This window comes from Eurytemora carolleeae, unplaced genomic scaffold (genome assembly GCF_000591075.1).
Source record: "Eurytemora carolleeae unplaced genomic scaffold, Eaff_2.0 scaffold192, whole genome shotgun sequence".
In the NCBI taxonomy this organism is placed as follows: Eukaryota; Metazoa; Arthropoda; class Copepoda; order Calanoida; family Temoridae; genus Eurytemora; species Eurytemora carolleeae.
The window spans coordinates 139,242-157,599 of NW_019396100.1; the positions used below are offsets into that span (position 1 = coordinate 139,242).

Below are 18,358 nucleotides of genomic sequence, written 5' to 3' on the forward strand. Positions count from 1 at the left end.
AAGTTACGTTTGATAACAATTAAGATACGATGCTATATCGATTGAACTAAAGTCAGCTGTTCACAAGCCGGCTTCTAGAGCATAATATAAATTTAATCATGTTAATATGAACTTAATAAAAAAAACATTTTATTGGAAACAAACAAACATACAAAACAAATTTACATATAACTGTAATCATACATTTTTCTATTCGATTGAATAGTTAATTTAAAAAGAAAATTCACAAATGTTGACAGAAACGAAATATTATTCTGACCCTCAATAGTAAGATTTTCCTAGTTTAAAGTTATGTTCCAAACTTCAATTTTGTAATTTCACAAAACTCATAGTTTTAAATATCAGTGGTCTACAACGTAATTGTTTTTAAAGGTTTCACAGGTTTCAAAGGTTCAAAGATTATGAAATTAGAGATTCTGCAAGTAATGATTCCTTTGATTAAAAATTTTCTTTTCTTTCGGATTGTTAACTGTGAAATCATTCAATAAAGATATTAAAAAAAAGCTTCGACAATCTTTCTTTCTGACATTCATTTATTCTAATATACTAGCTGAAGAGCCCGGCGTTGCCCGTGGAAAAAAATGTTGAAAAAAAATTGAAAAAAAGGTTGAGAAAAAATTTGATTTTTTTAGCCCTCGAGTGTCCACAAAAAAATTCAGCTTATCCGGTCCAGCCGTTTGGCCGGCTGTAGGCATCATATATATAAATGTCTTGTTTTATTATATAGATAATTTTAGGATGGAATAAAATTAATATTTCTGTGGGCGTAGACTTCTCATTTCACGACAATAGACTTTAATATTTCTCAGAGAAGGTAGTGCAATTTTTTAATAAAAAAGAATCGAAAATTAAATTGAAACAAATTACTTTTAAAACTCTTTTATAGACTTTTTACTCTCCTCAAATATAATTTTCTAATCCTATACCTTTGAAACCTGATGCGTAGATATTTTGAAATATTAATTCTGCTAAAGCAAATGGTCAAAGTTTGAAATATCAAAAGGTTGCTCAATGAGGTAGCAAAAAATTTTAAATTTCATTCTTATCTTACTTTATTATCTCAGCATCTTTATAAGATTCCCCCATTTATAGACAAAGTATTAAAGTTTTTGCCACAAACTCAAAATTTTTAATTCCTATCCATATGTCCTTTCCACTTGATGGTGTAAACCTTCTGCAATTTTAAATTGAAATTATCAAACATTATTCCCATTTAAAATATCGAAGATCTGCGATATTGTTTTAAAAGATATAAGGGTTAAAATATTTAAGTTTGTGGCAAAAAATTCCTTCATAAAAGTCTTAACGGCTGAACCGATCGGGTCCAAACTTGTTGTGGCTTAACTTACATGTGACCAGAGGGAAGGTTTATATTTACAAAAAATAGTAACATTTAAACGATTGAATTGTTGATCAAAGAGGGGCACAAAGCGCCCTGAAAGCCTGGTATTTGACATTTGTGAATTAGAGTATTCAAGATTGAATCAAGATCCAATTATAAATGATGAATACAAACTATGACAAAAAAGTTCGTAGACAAAAGGGAGTAATTTAAAGACTTTTTAGTTTCAGGAGAATTTTAAAGAACTTGTAAGAAAAACTTTTTTGTTTTATGAAATTAATCCAATTATTACAATTTCTATAGTAATAAAAAAGAAAGAATTTTAATTAAAATATTAATTAAGAATTAAGTAAAGTTAAATAAAATTTATGACTGATATTTCTATTAGTAACTTCAAAAAAATAAAATAAGCATGAAAGAAATAAAAATTATTAATATCATAAGGCTATTTTGAATATTGGAATTTAAAAATAATCTTAATAAAAATAACGTTTATTTAATTAACTCCATGAGCTTAAAGAAGTGACACTTAAATGTAAAAATATTGCAGTCAAAGCAAAAGTTGGAATTGCATTTTTAAGATGGGGTGGGGGGGGGGGACAATGCTCCCCTACTGGTTAGAGCTCTAGGAAAAGCAGCAATAAAAAGTTTCGTGACTGCTGAGTATTTCGTGATACACTCTGTACACGTAACGTAATACACCATACAGGATGTCCCATAAAACATGACAGTTGGTAAATAGTTTTAAATGTCGTCTTCCATTCACTTTATTAGATTTTAAAGGCTGTTTGCAGTTTATCACGTTTAAAAATCTTTTGCTCAAATATATTTTACTTTGAAGTTACATTTACTATAATATGACTCCTTTATTATTGTCTTTGGTATCAAACAACTTAAAAAATTACGGAAGAAGATATTCTAAACTATTTACCAACTGTCATGTTTAGTGGGACACCCTGTACAACAAACTGATTCTCTTAGGACAAATTATTTATTTACCACTTTAAGAATTTTTAAAGGAAATAAGATAAAATCCTTGAACCGATCTACCGGACAGGGGTGTATATGGTTTACATGATGATTTCCAACATTTTTAGGGAATATGCAAACTTCAATTTCCTTAATGCTTTTCCCTAAATTTGTCTCCGAAAAAGTTTAAAATCACAACAATGCATCAAACATAAAATCTTCTATGAAAACTTATTTTTTGAGGATGGGAATTTTTTTCAAGAAAATATAGATACACCCCTGCAAGTTCAAGGAATGCCTTCGGTTGGGAAAGAACAAAACTAGGAAAGGAATTTCTCATTCTATGTAGTTATTAATTTTCAATTTCTTCAAGATTATAACTAAAAAATTGTTACGCGAGCCATGCTCCGTGTATAAAGTCTAGTTGATGCCCCTGTGAATTTCTGAGTTTTCCCTGCGGATCTGTACAGAACGTATTGTGAAGAACTAGTTTTAGAAGCTGTTTACAGACTGACTACGCAGGCGCAAGATTTCTCGAGTGGGAGTGAACAGTTTTATATTAGTATATGTTTATTTGTCTTGCAAGTGTAACCGTGTCCATAATTCTAGGATCACTGTGGTAATCATTTCTTATGTATATATGTATGCCTATCGTTTGATTAATTCACATCAGGCTCCTTGGTTGGATTCACATCAGGCTCCAAGGTTGGATTCACAACAGGGTCCTTAGTTGGATTCACATCAGGCTCCTTGGTTGGATTCACATCAGGCTCCTTGGTTGGATTCACAGCAGGCTCCTTGGTTGGATTCACATCAGGCTCCTTGGTTGGATTCACATCAGACTCCTTGGTTGGATCCACATCATGCTCCTTGGTTGGATTCACATCAGGCTATCAAGACTATGTTAGTCTTGAGATTAAATATTTAGATCAACAAATTGGATTCTAAGAACGCCAGATTGGTTCGTATTCTTGACTGGAAGGGCCTTCACTTAATTTCTCACCCATTTATTTATTAATACATTAGTTAAAATTCTTTATTTGTTAGAAACTGCGGATTTCAATCATAGGATAAAAGTTATTTTCAAGACCGTCATTTTAAATAAAATTTACGAACTATATTCCTGCACTCTAATTGGAGAAAATAATGCACGGATATCCAAAGAGAGGACAAAAGTTAAAAGTTTCCACAATGAATATTCGGATTAAGTAGTTGGGATTAAAGGTTATCTATTCTATAGTTCCCAGCTCTGGTTGGATTCACATCAGGCTCCACGAGATAGATTCACAATGGGTGTTTCATGTTGAAGAGTTTGAAAGTAGCTGAAGTTCATGAGCGTACTGCAGCTGCGCGGGTTGATAAATATTACTGGTACAAATGTTTTATTTAGTTAATTTGATCTCCTTTTTCGTATATATGAAAGCGAAAACATGGAGTATATGCTACAGCGGTATACTGAACACTTTACCGTCGGACCTACGACAAAGGAGCTACAGCGGAGATATATGGAGTATATATATACAGGGTGTCCCACGAAACATGACAGTATGCAAGAGGACTTGAATGTCTTCTTGATTTTTGATACAATTTGCTGCGTTTATTTGTCAACCTTATTTTAGAAGTAAATTTCTAGAGATAATAATCACAAAATTCCCCTAGTCCTGCCATTTCCAAAATGTGGTCTGCCTTTTTTGTGCTTTCAATATAGCCCGAGATATGAAGAATTTCGTTCAGATTTCGACAATTTTGCTTTTATTTAACAAAATTGAAATCTGAACCAAATTCTTCATATCTCCGGTAATATTGAAAGCAGAAAAAACGCAGACCACTTTTTGGAAATGCCAGGGCTAGGAGAATTATGTGATAATTGTTTCAAGAATCATACATGTTAAAGTAGATAGAAGACTAAATGTCACAAATAAATTCAAATATCAAAGACGACTTTCAAGTCGTCTTGCTATTGTCATGTTTCGTGGGACACCCTGTACTATGGAGGTACATAATTACTTCGTACCTACGAAAGAGGAGATAAAGCGGAAATAAGAAGTTTACACAATGGCGGTGTAGTAATTTCTTCTCCATAGCACTTACGATGGAGGGGACATGGAGTACATACTATGGAAGTATAGAAACCTCTCCGCTATAACACATTAAACAGACCAAAACATGGTGGAGATCGATTGTTAGCTGGGATATTCTTTTTGTTATTTTTTGGTACTCAAATGAAACTCAAACATTTCATTTATATATATTATAATTTGAAGTATTTACCATTGAAAAACGAAACTTACAAGTTATAAATTTGAAGTACCTATTATTAAACAACGGAACTTCCAGATGTAAATTTGAAGTATTACATTGAAAGACGGAACTTCAAATTATAAATTTGAAGTATTTTTTATTGAAATCGGAACTAAAAGTTGTAACTTTGAGGTATTTTTTATTGAAAAATGGAACTTCAAGTTGTAGATTTGAAGTATTTTTTATTGAAAACGGAACTTCAAATTATAAATTTGAAGTATTTTTATTGAAAACGGAACTTCAAATTGTAAACAGAAAATAAATTAACCTTCTCACAGATATAGTGTTAAAATATACCAACATCAAAACTTCTATGCATATTGCTAAGGTTGCAATTTCAGAATCGCTCGACTGAAATTCATTTGTTTAGTCTTAGTTTATTCGTTCATGCAGTTCCCAACCGTAATTTGAACTTACGAGTCAGCTTAGTTTCATCCTTTGTGCAGATAACCCTGTTTGCATATCTAGTCTAGCTAGAGCACTAGAGAGGGGCGGATTGCGCCCTGAATTTCTAAACAATAAAAACAGTGTATGATTTATGTTTATGTAATTCATTAAATTCCAGAGGACAATCTATAATTGAATCTATAATAATAATTGCAATGATACATATATATAAATTAACATGTATAAGGTGGCTTCACGAATAGAGATATTAATTAATAAAAAATTAATAATTAATTAATTCCAATTGTAGCAGCTGCAGGTACCCCCCCCCCCACATTAACACAAATGAAATCACGTTTTTTTAAAGTAAAGTTTCGTTTTTTATTCGTTGATATGGGCAAAATATATTTTAGGCAAAATTAAATGAATTTTAAGAGTAAAACTTATCAAAACAGGGTGAGAAAAAACTTGCCTTCTGATACCATATTACCCCCAATATCATCAAAAAACCCTTGCTACACGTTTCTTCTGTGGAGTCATTACCGCGGGGTCAATTAAAATTACGTTTAAAAACCTTATAAGTAAGATATTAGAAAAAGGAGATTCAAATTTATCAGTAACTGGAGCCAAAATTCAGCAGTTTTAACTTTCCGAAAATATAAACAATTTTTTTATAATTTCCCTTTTTTAGTTTAAACGGAGTTAAGTTTCTAATTATATAATTTCACAAATATTAGATAAATGCAGAGTTAGGGAAATGAAATTGGATGGAGAAATTTCACAACTTTTAGGATTGGCTCTTAGAAAATATAATTTGATTTATTTGGTCAAAAAAACTAAATTTAAACATAAGGATGGTTTTTCCAAACCAGGGGAAAATTAGTATTTCATAAAAATGGATTAAAAAATAATTTGTAAAAGAATAAATCATTGAAGTGGTCAGTAAAAGGTTAACAAATAGATAAAACACAACAAATAATTACAAGTCTTTGCTACTAGAAATTTGACACTAACAATTGTTCTTAAAAGTGATCTTTAAGATTCATAATTTCAGACTTCAAAATTAATCTTAGTTTTGAGAATTTTGAAAATAGTTAAAAGAAGAGAAAAGAAATAAGTAAGCCTGTATATGGAAACTGAAACTAAACTCAAACATGGAATGTATAAAAAATAAACCGCAGTGTTCAGACCCTCCTGGAGCAGAACCCAAAATATTTGAATACAAAATAACGACGGATAATTTCATTAACTTCTCTAAATTTAATATTTTTTTGTCAAGCCAACCTTTTAACAACAAACTAACCTAGGAACATATACTCACTTCCGAGGAAGTATTATAAAAATGATTAACTACGTCACAGAAAGTCTGGTTGGGATAAGTCTCTCTCCCAAATGGTGCGGACACCTATAGCAAGGTGCGGGGGGATGGAAACCGCATGATTTATAGAACTGAATGTAAACTGAGAGAACGGTGTTGATTATTTACAAATATCATTTTAAACTCTGTTTTCTCTGTTGCCTCATTTTGAGGTGTGTTTGACTATTGAGCGTCTGATTATTGATGATCTGACCGGCGGCTAGTGGCTGGCCAACCAGCCCCCCTTGTTTCGGACTGGAGAGTACAAAGTGATGTTCTCCATGGTTCTGGAGTTGAACCACCATAGGAGACTCCGGACCCATCATCCCCTGGGGAGAGGTGACAGAGAGGGGAGAGGAAGGTATACCGGGAGTATGAGGGGTCGGAGGTCCCTGGGGCGAGGGACTGGCCCCCAACCCCTTCACTTGACTAGGTACTGCTTGAACTAGAGTACCACAGTTCATTTGTTGATTGACCGGCACGCGACTAACTATCTGTATAGGCTGCTGGCTTACACCTCCGGGCATTTGAACCAGGAGGGAGTTTGATTGCCCAGGGCGGACCATCACCTGGTGACCACCTCGGACCATGCTCATATTGCTTTGGACCATAGGCGCAGGTTTAATGCTCGTAAACTGGGAGCCGGGTTGGGCCGCCTGTGCCGGAAGATGAATAATATTGCCCGAAGGTCCTTGAAGCATGACGGTCCCGGATCCTGCGGGACCATTCACCAGTTTGCCCACCGAGCTAACAGTGACACTTCCTGGCTTGGCAGTGTTGTTTACTATCATTTGCTGGTTTACACTTCCATTTGTCACCTGACCCAAACCTTGCTGATGACCTTCAGGAAGACTAACGGAGAATGTGATGGGTTGATTATGACCTGGTATGGAAAGCTGAACTGGAATGGATTGAAGTTGGACCTGACCAACCTGTCCTAGGGTGACAATTCCCCCCTGGGACATAGTTCCGTTGACAGCATTGTTCCCTGAGTTTACAAGGTCCTGGAGTGAAACCGAGACCATTGTTGGCTGGTTTTGCTGCTGCTGTTGGAGCTGCAGGATTGGAGATTGTGACGCCTGCTGGACCTGCAGCATCTGGGACTGATTCTGCAGAACACCAGATTGGGACACATGGAGAATCTGGGAACCCATCCCAGGCTGGGACACATGCAAGATCTGACCCTGGGACACCTGCACAAGGTTTTGCTGGTTGGAGACAGGGACAAGGCCTTGGGACGTGACCGCCATCAAACCTTGGCTATTCTGCAGGAGGGATACATTACTACTCCTGGGAGGTTGGGAGAGTTGTGCGGAGAGGATAGAATGAGTTGTAGGAGTAGGATATCTTGGTGCTGGAGGCTGCATCAGCTGCTGATGAACTACAGGGTTGGACTGTCTGGGACTACCGGGAAGAACAGATCTAGGGGATTGAGCAGGTTGTATTGATCTAGGCGAGGTTACGTTGGTTCTAGGTGAGGCCGGAGGCTGTTTAGGAGACGTCAATCCTGTCTGATACAGACGAGAGTGAACAGACTGAACAACTGGCTGTTGGAGTTGCTGCAGCAGTGGAGACATTTTCGTCGGAGAATTATTCGTTCCTGCGGATCTAGGTGGGTTGGAGAGAAGGCCAGCCAGGGTGATGTCGTTTGAATCTGAGTTTGAGCCGTTTACCCCAGGTTGTTGAGCAACAACATTAGGTATCTGACTTGCTAAAGGATTAAGGTTTGGAGAACTTAAACTAACCGGGTTGGATCCTCCCGCCATCAGTCTTTCAAGAAGGGTTGTATTAGAGGCCGAGGCAATAGAAACAGAGGATGATTTATCCTCTGAGAGAAGAGCTTGAAGTGAGGGTGCTCCGTCCCCAGATCCTAGTTTTCTAGGCGAGCTTTGAAGGGCAGGGTTGGTTTGACTGGCAATAGCTTGACTGTAACTAGGAAGGGAGGATGATGTTTGTACTGGTCTAGCAAGCTGAGCAGCAAGCTGTGATAGGGTCACCTTCACCATCTGCTGCTGTAAAGGTATACTGCGAAGGTTCTGTAAGGTGACCCGACCGGTGGGTAGTCTCTGACCTACAAGGCTAGAGGCGGGTACAGGTACTGTAGGTAGAAGCTGGGCAGCTCCACTAGCCTGCCCTGGCACTTTCCGTTTATCATCAATCCTCTGCTGCTCAAACTGCGCCTCGGCAGACATCAAGGATTGAACTATGGCGGATATCGCCTCCTGCTGATTATCTCCATTGGCGGAAGCCTGACCGGAAGCAGACGAAAGCTTGGCGGTTGATACCTGAGCCAGCTGTTGTATTTGTACAGGTTGAGAAGTGGATAGTTTAGGTATACCCTGGTTTATTGTTTGTATGAGCTGAGGACCGTGGGGGGTCTGGACTATCTGCCGGGATATCTTAGATGCTAGGATAGAGTTGATTTGATTCTTGTTAGGTGTGACTGATAAAACAGGAGTAGAGTTGGAAACACTGGCTTCGTTCAAGGATCCACTACTCACTGTAATAGTGCCCCCGGCTCCAGATTTTATCACATTTATTCCTCCCTGAAAAACAAAAACACTTTCATTGGGTTATCAAAAGAATATTGGACTCGAAGTTAAAATAACGTGAGAAAAAGGGGGTAGTTTATGTAGTATGTAAAAAATATAAAAATAAAATATGTATTTCGTTTAAAAACGTATTGTGAAAGTTATTTAAAATATTTCTTGGAAAACTTTAATCTTTAAGTTTTTCAGTAACTTTGAGAACTTCTAAACCTAATAAAATAAATTGAAATTTGAAACTTATTTTACAATTTGATGTAAAACCTAATAAAAATCAACATGATTATATCTATTTTTTTACTAATCTTTTCAAAGTATAACATAAGCCAACTTCTGATGAACTAAAACCTTAAAAGTTTCTATTACAGTGAATATCTTGATTACTTTCACGCTTGTTTAACCTTCCTCCCCGAATAATTCCAAATGGTTAAGAGAAAAATAGATAAAAATATATAAAAATACGGTGACAAGTTCAAAGAATCAACCGAAAAATTGCACTATCTATCAATTTTTCGAGAAATTTCATTATATGAGGGTTCGTTCAGTAAAAAAACAATCGGTTTTTCAAAATCGTTCGAACAATTTGTTATCATTGAAACAAAGATATTTTTTTTATTTCTCCGAACGATCCAAGTAGTTCGTCCATCATTCGTTTTATTTCTTAACGACACCATAGTTCTCAAAAAATTTCGGGGTCTGTCCTAGTTTACGATTTCTGGACCCCCTCCCCCCCCCCTCCTACCAATTTTGAACATGACCTAGATTTCAACTATTTTCAACAACAAAAAACACTTATTTTGTATTATTTTATGGTTAGGATATGACAATTTCTGGGCCAAGCGCTAGGACAGGCTAGGAGCGACAGGACAGACCTTTAATTTCAACAATTTTCAAGAAAATTAGTATATATTTAGGGTTGGGTTAGGTTAAGACACTTTCTGGGCCGAGCGCAGCGGCTTGGGCAGGCTAGGTGGCCGAGCGCCGCGAATAGGAGAGACTAGGAAATTACCAAATTTCGTTGGTTCACTAAAACGATGACTAACCAACTCTACCAGTAAGTAGGTGAAAGCTAACCTGTGACGTAATGGATAGATGTGTAGCTGACTGTGGTGTTATCTTCCTTTGTAGAATCGAGGCCTGCTGCCCAGCCTGTACAACAACCTGGGTAGAACCAGCGGGCTGGGACACCTGCTGCTGACCCGGCGCAGCAAGTTTTAGAGACTGTGCCGCGGCATTTTGTTGAGCTTGCGCAGCCGCCATACTGGCTTTTAAGCCAGGGGTGTAGGTTACACGGGGAGCTTGACCTGGAACCTAAATGGAATTTATTAAATCAATCATTTAAATGTCACGTCATTTTTCTCTCTCTTCAAATTACTGACACATGATTCTCGTAGATTTGCTGTCCCTTGAGATACTACAGTAAAATATCATCGATGATGCTCTGCTTTAGAAAACAAGTTTGCAGATTTAATTTTCACCAACGATATAGTTTTCAAAACTACTTTAATCAGAAATTTAAGTAATATTCGGATTTCCCCAAACCAGTTTGTATATTAATCATCCAACACTATGGCAGGGATTTATTTAGAAATTTTGTGGCAGATGCAAGACTTCACTGTTGGTCGATTTCATGGACTAAGATAATTTTTGTGACGATTTAATGCGTCTAAATGTGACATTTTTAGTGTAATAAGAAAACAGTGTCGTCCCAAATTAATCCTAGATGAATCCATGCACTATGTCCCAGAAGTTTTGCCGTCAAAACTGATTGTGAGAAACTTTCTTAACATAATTGAAAATAGCTTTTTACAACAAAAAATATGTCTTTCAATTGTGAAACCCCGTCATATTTGTACCTAATACCTTCCGAGGTCCTAAAATGAGAATAAAGAAAACCAGTGAAGAGAAAGTTTTGAAGATGATAAACATCCAATGAATGTTTTTGAAATAATCCTTAATCTTAACCAAACTTTTATCCTGTTTCTTAATTAATATTTTGAGAGCTGAATCCAATTATCAATCATAGATAAATGATATGCCACCTAAAAGTGTCAATTAACAAACGCTACAACTTTATATTGTTTTATTGCATAAATTAAAATGTAGATTAAGGTGATAAAGCTGATGCAAACTCGAAGCTAAATTTTGTCGGATCCATAGAAAAATACCAATTCTTAAAAATGCATTCCTCTTAAGGACATTCTACTTTTCGATTTTTCCCAAATGTATTAAATCTAAATTCTAAGTGAGATCTCCCAAAAGGAATATTCCAAATTTTTCTGTTTTTCAAAAAATTAATTTGATCAGCAAAAACTAGATGTTAAAAATTATTATTCAGTCCCTTCCGCTAAATGTCCAAAACTTACTAGATGTTCTAAAGCTCCACTAAACAAAAATGTTAATTACAAACAAAAAAAGTAAAGGCCCGATACGTTCAAGCGTTTGACATTTATTTGATACAATTACAAACAACCCAACAAAAAAAACTAGACAGTAACAGACCAGCTTTGGTGTTATGAATTTGTTTACCTTATGAGTAATTTCTACGGATTTCCTGCCCTCTTCCGTAAATATTTCCGTAAACTGGTTTATATACTTGAGTGCATTGGTTCTGGTTCCAAGCTGAAATCTACACGTGGAACCCTTCTTCTCCTCCTCCTGAACAAAACTCAGTTAAATCAAGAATTAATTCTTAAACCAGGGAACAAATTTTTTTAATTTGAGCTACGTCACTGAACCGTCTACTGCGGGTTCAAATTTGAACCACCGATTTAAAGTTAAAGATTAAGGAAGGATTTGAATCGGTGAATTAAATATGTGAACATGCGGTAGGTGGACGAGAAATTTAGCTTTTAACTGGGAACTTCTGTTTTGTGAATATCGAGATCTATGCTTGATCTCGGACTTTTGTTAATCTGCAGATTAATCTATTATTTATTCTAGATCTCCCATGGTAACAGATAAAGGAATTAATTAAGTAATAATCCTTAAATTATAAGGGCGCACAGGGATAAAAAGATCTGTAGATCGGGATTATGAGTATCCAACACAATATTTCCCAGCTCAGAAATCTGCTTATGTCAATTGTTAAGAAAATGGTAATGAAGGAAAAATCCTTGAATGCCAATTTTTGAAAATATCAATATTGCCCTTTTTTTCTAAAATTATAACGACAGTTTAAACCTGGAAGGAACTCCGTTTTATTTGAAAAAATAACAGGTATATATAACACAGAAATAAAAAGGACAAATAAAGATTTTTTTGCAGTGGTTTTCAATGTTTAGGGTAAATTAAGGGGGGGGGGGAATGCTATGTAAAGAAAAAATGAGTTTGTAAAAACCATGGAAAAGAGGCGAGAAAGTTGTAAAACGATTGATTGATTGATTTTGTTTTTAATTGAAATTACTTTATAATCCCGCTCCACGTAGAGTTCCCCGATATACTCGTCGTTGGCAAGCCTCTGGAGGATGGTGAGGCGGGTGTGGTAGACACGAGGCTGTCCTCGTTCAGCTGTCTCGAGGATATATTCCTCGACTAGCTGAGGGGTCATATCTATACTTTCCGGTCGACGGTTCAACGGTCTAACAAACTTCTCCACGTCGACCTAAAACGATATTTAAAATCAAGTTTTTATTTTCCTTAAAATGTTAAAAAAATATTACATTAAATTTTATAATTTGCATGTTAGTAAATGAAAAGTTTATTATTTGTGTGTTAGCATTTCTTTCTTATTCATTTAAGTTAATGATTTTTGTTTCTCTGAATAAAAAATTGAGCGAATAAGAACTTTTAAATAGCACAACATACCTAATATCTGAAGAAGAAAAAAATATCAAAAGGCGGGGGGGGGGGGGGGGATTTTTTTTCTAGAAAATATATAGTATACACTATACACTCCATGTTTTTATTTGATTTCATGCAACTGTAAGCCTCTTGAATTAAAAAAATTCGAATTTTGAAAAATAAAATTCGGGTATTCGTAGACCAAATTCAAATCTCTCTAGAAGTTTTTACCAGTAAGGGTCACGTACGTAAAGTCTCATACTCTTATAATAAAATACCTGTGCCGGCATGGCAAGCCGTAATTCAGGAGAGGCGAGGTGTAGACTACCAGTAACACATGAAGGAGGCGGGCACCGGCCCGCTAGAACCGCCTCGGCGTCTTGCGCCAGGGCAATACTTCGCTCCTGATGCTGACGCAAGGATTGGACCGGCGGTACCCAGCGTTTACTCGGCTGGGGTAACCGTGTAGTGTTCAGATTCTTAATGAAATCGTAAATTTTGAGTTCCGGCGGCGCCGGGAGGGATTCCAGCTTCCGCTTCCTAGACTGACCGGCCTGAGAGTAGTGCTTGTGAGCGTGCCGGCGCATCGAAAAGGTGTTAAACTTCAACCTTTATATTAATATTGTTTATACATTAAGCATAACAATTTTAGGGATAATCTTAAGTTTTTAAATGTAAAAAAATTAATAAATATATATTTTTAACAATATTATCGAATATGAATTGGACGGGAGAAGGTAAATAGGACAGTGTGTGTAAAGGTATTAAAGGGGTATTATATAATAATAATTCATCCATAAGTTTGAAGATATTGGAATTTTTTTTTAAATTAATTTTTATCACCATCATTATCATAATTATCATCATTATCACCATCATTATCACCATCATTATCATCATTATCACCATCATTATCATCATTATCATCATTATCATTATTATCACCATCATTATCATCATTATCACCATCATTATCATCATTATCATCATTATCATCATTATAATCATTATCACCATCATTATCATCATTATCATCATTATCATCATCATTATCATCATTATCATCATCATCATCGTTATCACAATCATTATCACCATCATTATCATCATTATCACCATCATTATCATCATTATCATCATTATCATCATTATCATCATTATCATCATTATCATCATTATCATCATTATCACTAACCTGACTCTCTATACTGTTTCTATCTTCACTATTAACCCTACCCAGCCCTTCCTTCCCCAGCCTCACACTATCACAGATAATACTTTGAGTTGTAGGGCGGAGAAGTACAAAGCGGGATCCGCCCCAGGGCCCGCCCCCTCCGCCTCTGTGGTCACGTACTTCACAAACTATACACCCCCCGTGGAACAAGTTTTGGCTTAAATCTAATCAATATATTCATTTTATTACCATGTTTTGATTAAAAAACTGTAACAAATTAAAAAAATAATAAATGAAATTTGTCAATGTATTTATAGCGAACAATCGAGAATCGCTGATAATATATTTTTAACGATCATCTAAACTAGACAATTTTTTAGTTTTAAAGAGCTGGCTAAAAAAATGTTCACGAAAATTAAGTTTAACTTAAATAATTAATAATGCACCCAGTGGTAATTGATTGTTTTGAAAAGGAAAATAAAAGCTAATTGTCTAATTTTTACATTTCATAATTAATGTCATTGTAAAACATTAAAAAATAATAATAAAAACCTGTCTCCCACTGAAATACAAAAATGAAAATGTTTCATTCAGTGCTTGGAATCCGCTTATTAAAATTAAATTTAATAATAAAAAAATATTAAAATGCAGATATTAAATTATGGAAATTAGAACCGGATCCGCAGCACGATGATATTGATTTTAATATTAAGAGAAAAAACACGTCAGGGTCTTTCTTTATGAACTCAGCCAGTTTTTGGAGATCATGGAAATCTATGTCATGGATTTTCTTTAAATTTTTCACACAGCTGACATATTTTGAGAGAACAATAAATCCAAAATTGCAGACTCCTGGGACCTCTGGTTACTGAGTTATTTTAATAATTGCATATGCTCAGAAATAGCATTTATATTTTTGACCTCGATACCCTCTATCCTCCAATATTTTTTAAAGATTCCCTACAATGTATTTATGTATTTAATGATTTTGTAAAGTTTCATTCTTGAAATTTACTTGATGTTGTAAATAGAGCTTTTATTATAACCCACTGTACATAACTATTTTGTCTAAATTCAGTTATTGTAAGGGCTAAAGCTATTCTTGTTACTCAATATTTTAGTAAATTGTTTACAAAAAATTGCATGTGTGTAAGACTTGTTTTTTTAAATATTTCAATGTAGAAATAATTTTACACCTCAGATACAGAAGGAAGAGGGGGGGGGGAAGTAAAATGGAAAGATTTAAGAAACTGGAGCTTGGAAGATTATGTTAAGATCCCTTCAATCATCATTTAACAAAGATAAAAAGATCTGAGGAAAATACCAGAAGCACTGCTAGAAAAATCTCATCTTAATCCTAGGAAAAGGACATCCAAAAGGCAGTGTAGGTATGAGTAAAAATTTGACCCCCACCTAAGACAAATAAACGAGCACCCCCCCCCCCTCTTTCTGTATCTGAGGTATACCTACACTGAAATATTTAAAAACAAGTCATACACACTTGAAATTTGTTGTGTACAATTTACTAAAACATTGGTAAAATGAATTTGAGTAACAACAATAGCCGTAGCTCTTACAATCACTGAATTTAGACAACATAATTAGTACAGTGAGTTACAATAAAATCTCTAGTTACAATATCAAGTAAATTACAAGAATGAAACTTTGCAAAATCATTAAATACATCGTAGGGAAAATTAGAGGATATAGGGTATTGAGGTCAAAAAATATAAATACAATTTTTCAGCATATGCAATTAGTTAAAACAAATATTATAATTTTATCTTCAAATAAGTAGTGAAAAAATGACGTTAAAATTGGCTTGATATCTTCATTAACAAAAAAGTTACATCCAAGCATGTGAGGTCAGGCCAAAAATTGCCTCGAGGCCATAACTTAGTAACCAGAGGTCACAGGAGTCTGAAATTTTGGATTTAATGTTTTCTCGTAATATACCAGCTGCGTGCAAAATGTAAAGAAAATCCATGCCAGTGATTTCTATGGAGTACTGACTTGATTTCATCCAACATGCGGCATCAGTTAAGATTTCTTTAATAAATCAGTTTTGAAATAATTCAATAAATAAGTTAAAAAATAATGCATGAATGCATGAATATATTCCTTGCAGTAGGTCTGCTATAATCACTGGTATCTCCTCGTTATCAATACTGTTGAGTAGGTGAGTATCCTGGTAGGAGAACTTTACGAGCTCCGAGTATACCAGACTACTGGACATTAATCCCAGTACATACCCGTCCTGTACCGTCCATAACTTTGTCCAATGTGTACATTGTGAAAACATGTACATCAGAGAATGTAATTAATAAAAATCTCTCAAATGGGTTGTGTTTTTGTCCATGGCATTTTGAATTTATTTTGAGCATATTTTTACACCCACCAATCGTGACATAATGAGTGATTTTTTTTACTAAAAATAACTATAAAAAAAAATTATAATCCACATCACTTCAGATCAAAAAGCGTCTTAAGTAAAGCATGGTTCTACTCAGGTAACGTAGAACAGTAATAATCAACCAGTATTACGTGCGTAAGGAGGAATTATTAAAAATCCAGCATGAGAAATAACCTACAACTAATCACAAATTTTATACAAAATCCGGTCAAAATATACAATCTTATTGATTTTTTCGTAATACAAACTCTTTTTAAGTTAAAAAAAAAACATTATAATTAGAACTTTCAAGTTTCAGACTGTGACCACTCTCACAAGTACTTTTATTAATTCATTCAATACAAATAAAATTTAAAACAAGATATTCTTTTGTATATTCTTAAGATAAAGTTATGTATCCCTGTTGATTAAGTGTGAGGACAAGTCTAGAGAATGGGGAGGTCGTCATTAATCTATCCAGGAGGTTAGAGGCCAATTTCAGATGAGAACTAAAATAGATAATTATTTGGAAAAAGAAAACAAAAACTAAAATAGCCGCTTATACCATAAATTGATAATATTATCCTTTAAATTCTCTTTATTCAACCAACTAAATTTTTTTATTCCTCTGAAGCTAAAATTAGCCGAACCAGGAAGGAAGATATTACATGATCAGTAACAGGGTTACCACCTACAGACTGTTAAGACAACCTAAAACTCTTTATATTTATTTATAATTTAATTTTAAAGCCGGTTGACATTTAATTTATTTAGACCAAAGACCAAACCATAAATTAAAAAAAATTTCTAAACCAATAAAAGTTGAAGGTTACATTTTCCTCAATTATATTTATTTTTAATAAATGCCAAGCTCTGATATTTTAAAATACTTTTAAGACAAAAACTAATGCATTTCCCCCCCCCCCCCAAAAAAAAAATCATCATGGGAAATGTTAGCTTTCAGCTGGAAGGGGGGGGGTATTTTTCAAGAAAATATATATATATTCCTGATTTTGGTTGGCTAAGAATTGAAAGTTGTTTTATAAAAGCCTGCACGGTAAAAGTCCTATTCTATTACCTAATTAACAAAGCATCAATAGCCCCCCCCCCCCTCGGGGTAATTCTTAAAATCAGTCTTTTCCTGATCAAAACCTCACCTTCGTGTTTCTTTCCCCGCCTCAATCGCGTACAAGGACAACAGTCTTTCGGACATCGTCGGAGAACCGTCCTCTGTCCTTGGTTTAGGTCCTGCTGATCCGTCCTCCATCCTTGGTCTTGAGCCGGGTCCAATCCCACCGTCCGTCTCGGTCCTTGTACTAAGACGGTCTGGTGTATAAGTATCATATTCAGCCTAAACAAATGGAAGATATCTATCATATAATTTTTCATTTTCCAAGATGCTTAATTTGATTATAAAAGTAAAATTGACTCAGCAATAAAGCAAAAATCAAATAATTGTGTTTCTAGTCCTTTCTTGCTTTACAAGTACAGTATAGATAAATTCAGGGCACAAAAATGTACTATAATTTTTCTGATATATTTTTTATCTAGATTAAGAACGCAATTCGGTGAAAACCCAGATTCGCGATGGAACTCTTAAAGAACAGAAAATTTGAACACAAAATAATGGTTGAAAAGTTTAATAAAGATTTTAAAGATTGGGGACTTTAAGGGGAATGAACTTGTGCAAAAGGGTGGGAGGAGTTTTGTAAATAGAACGTTTGAAAATTACCTTAAGAAGGATTTCGTCTGCTTGTGCTAACAGCCCCTCCAGTCTTCCGCCACATTTCTCATCAGGGGGCGGGGGCGGGGTGTCGGGGGCGACTGCTCGGGGCGGGAGACAGCTCCCCGGATATGGGGGTTGGGGAGCTGCACCCCTTTGCGGTGACGAGCTCCCCAGCGAACTCCTATTCATGATGAAAACAGTAGCGACACATTAGTATATCAGAAAACCTGAAATATAGATTTAATAAGATTACTTTACTCTGACTGGATTCCCTACACCAATGAATTTTTTTAAGCAAATTATGTGTCATGTGTCTCAATTAAACATAGGTAACAAACATATTTGTGACCGTAGTACCCCCCCCCCCCCCCCCAACAATGT

General features: G+C 35.1%; 2 protein-coding genes across 2 annotated transcripts in view; both read right to left on the reverse strand.

Annotated features, from left to right (window-relative positions):
* Positions 1-6,244: 6,244 nt before the first annotated feature.
* On the reverse strand, positions 6,245-13,290 carry LOC111694933 (histone-lysine N-methyltransferase 2D). The gene is made up of 5 exons (XM_023464005.1): positions 12,964-13,290; positions 12,309-12,506; positions 11,432-11,560; positions 9,977-10,213; positions 6,245-8,902 (listed from the first exon to the last, which is right to left on the reverse strand). The coding sequence occupies exons 1-5, from the start codon at positions 13,270-13,272 to the stop codon at positions 6,491-6,493; spliced, it is 3,285 nt and encodes a 1,094-aa protein (XP_023319773.1). The 5' UTR covers positions 13,273-13,290; the 3' UTR covers positions 6,245-6,490.
* A 21-nt stretch (positions 13,291-13,311) lies between these two features.
* The window catches only part of LOC111694937 (transcription factor SPT20 homolog), a 6,158-nt gene continuing 1,111 nt past the window's right edge, over positions 13,312-18,358 (reverse strand). Inside the window, exons 2-7 of the mRNA XM_023464008.1 lie at positions 17,984-18,204; positions 17,409-17,602; positions 16,673-16,760; positions 15,981-16,116; positions 13,881-14,083; positions 13,312-13,344 (exon numbers count right to left, since the gene is read on the reverse strand). Of these exons, the coding sequence (XP_023319776.1) occupies positions 13,312-13,344; positions 13,881-14,083; positions 15,981-16,116; positions 16,673-16,760; positions 17,409-17,602; positions 17,984-18,166 (837 nt within the window). The 5' untranslated portion in view covers positions 18,167-18,204. The remainder of the gene's footprint in view (positions 13,345-13,880; positions 14,084-15,980; positions 16,117-16,672; positions 16,761-17,408; positions 17,603-17,983; positions 18,205-18,358) is intronic.

Coding starts and splice junctions, on each gene's coding strand:
- LOC111694933 (XM_023464005.1), bottom strand. CDS start 13,272: ATGCGCCGGCACGCTCACAAGCACTACTCTCAGGCCGGTCAGTCTAGG. Junction 11,561..12,308: donor ACGTGGAGCGGGATTATAAA/GTAATTTCAATT, acceptor AGTTTTGTTCAG/GAGGAGGAGAAGAAGGGTTC. Junction 8,903..9,976: donor ATCTATCCATTACGTCACAG/GTTAGCTTTCAC, acceptor TTTGTTTTTCAG/GGAGGAATAAATGTGATAAA.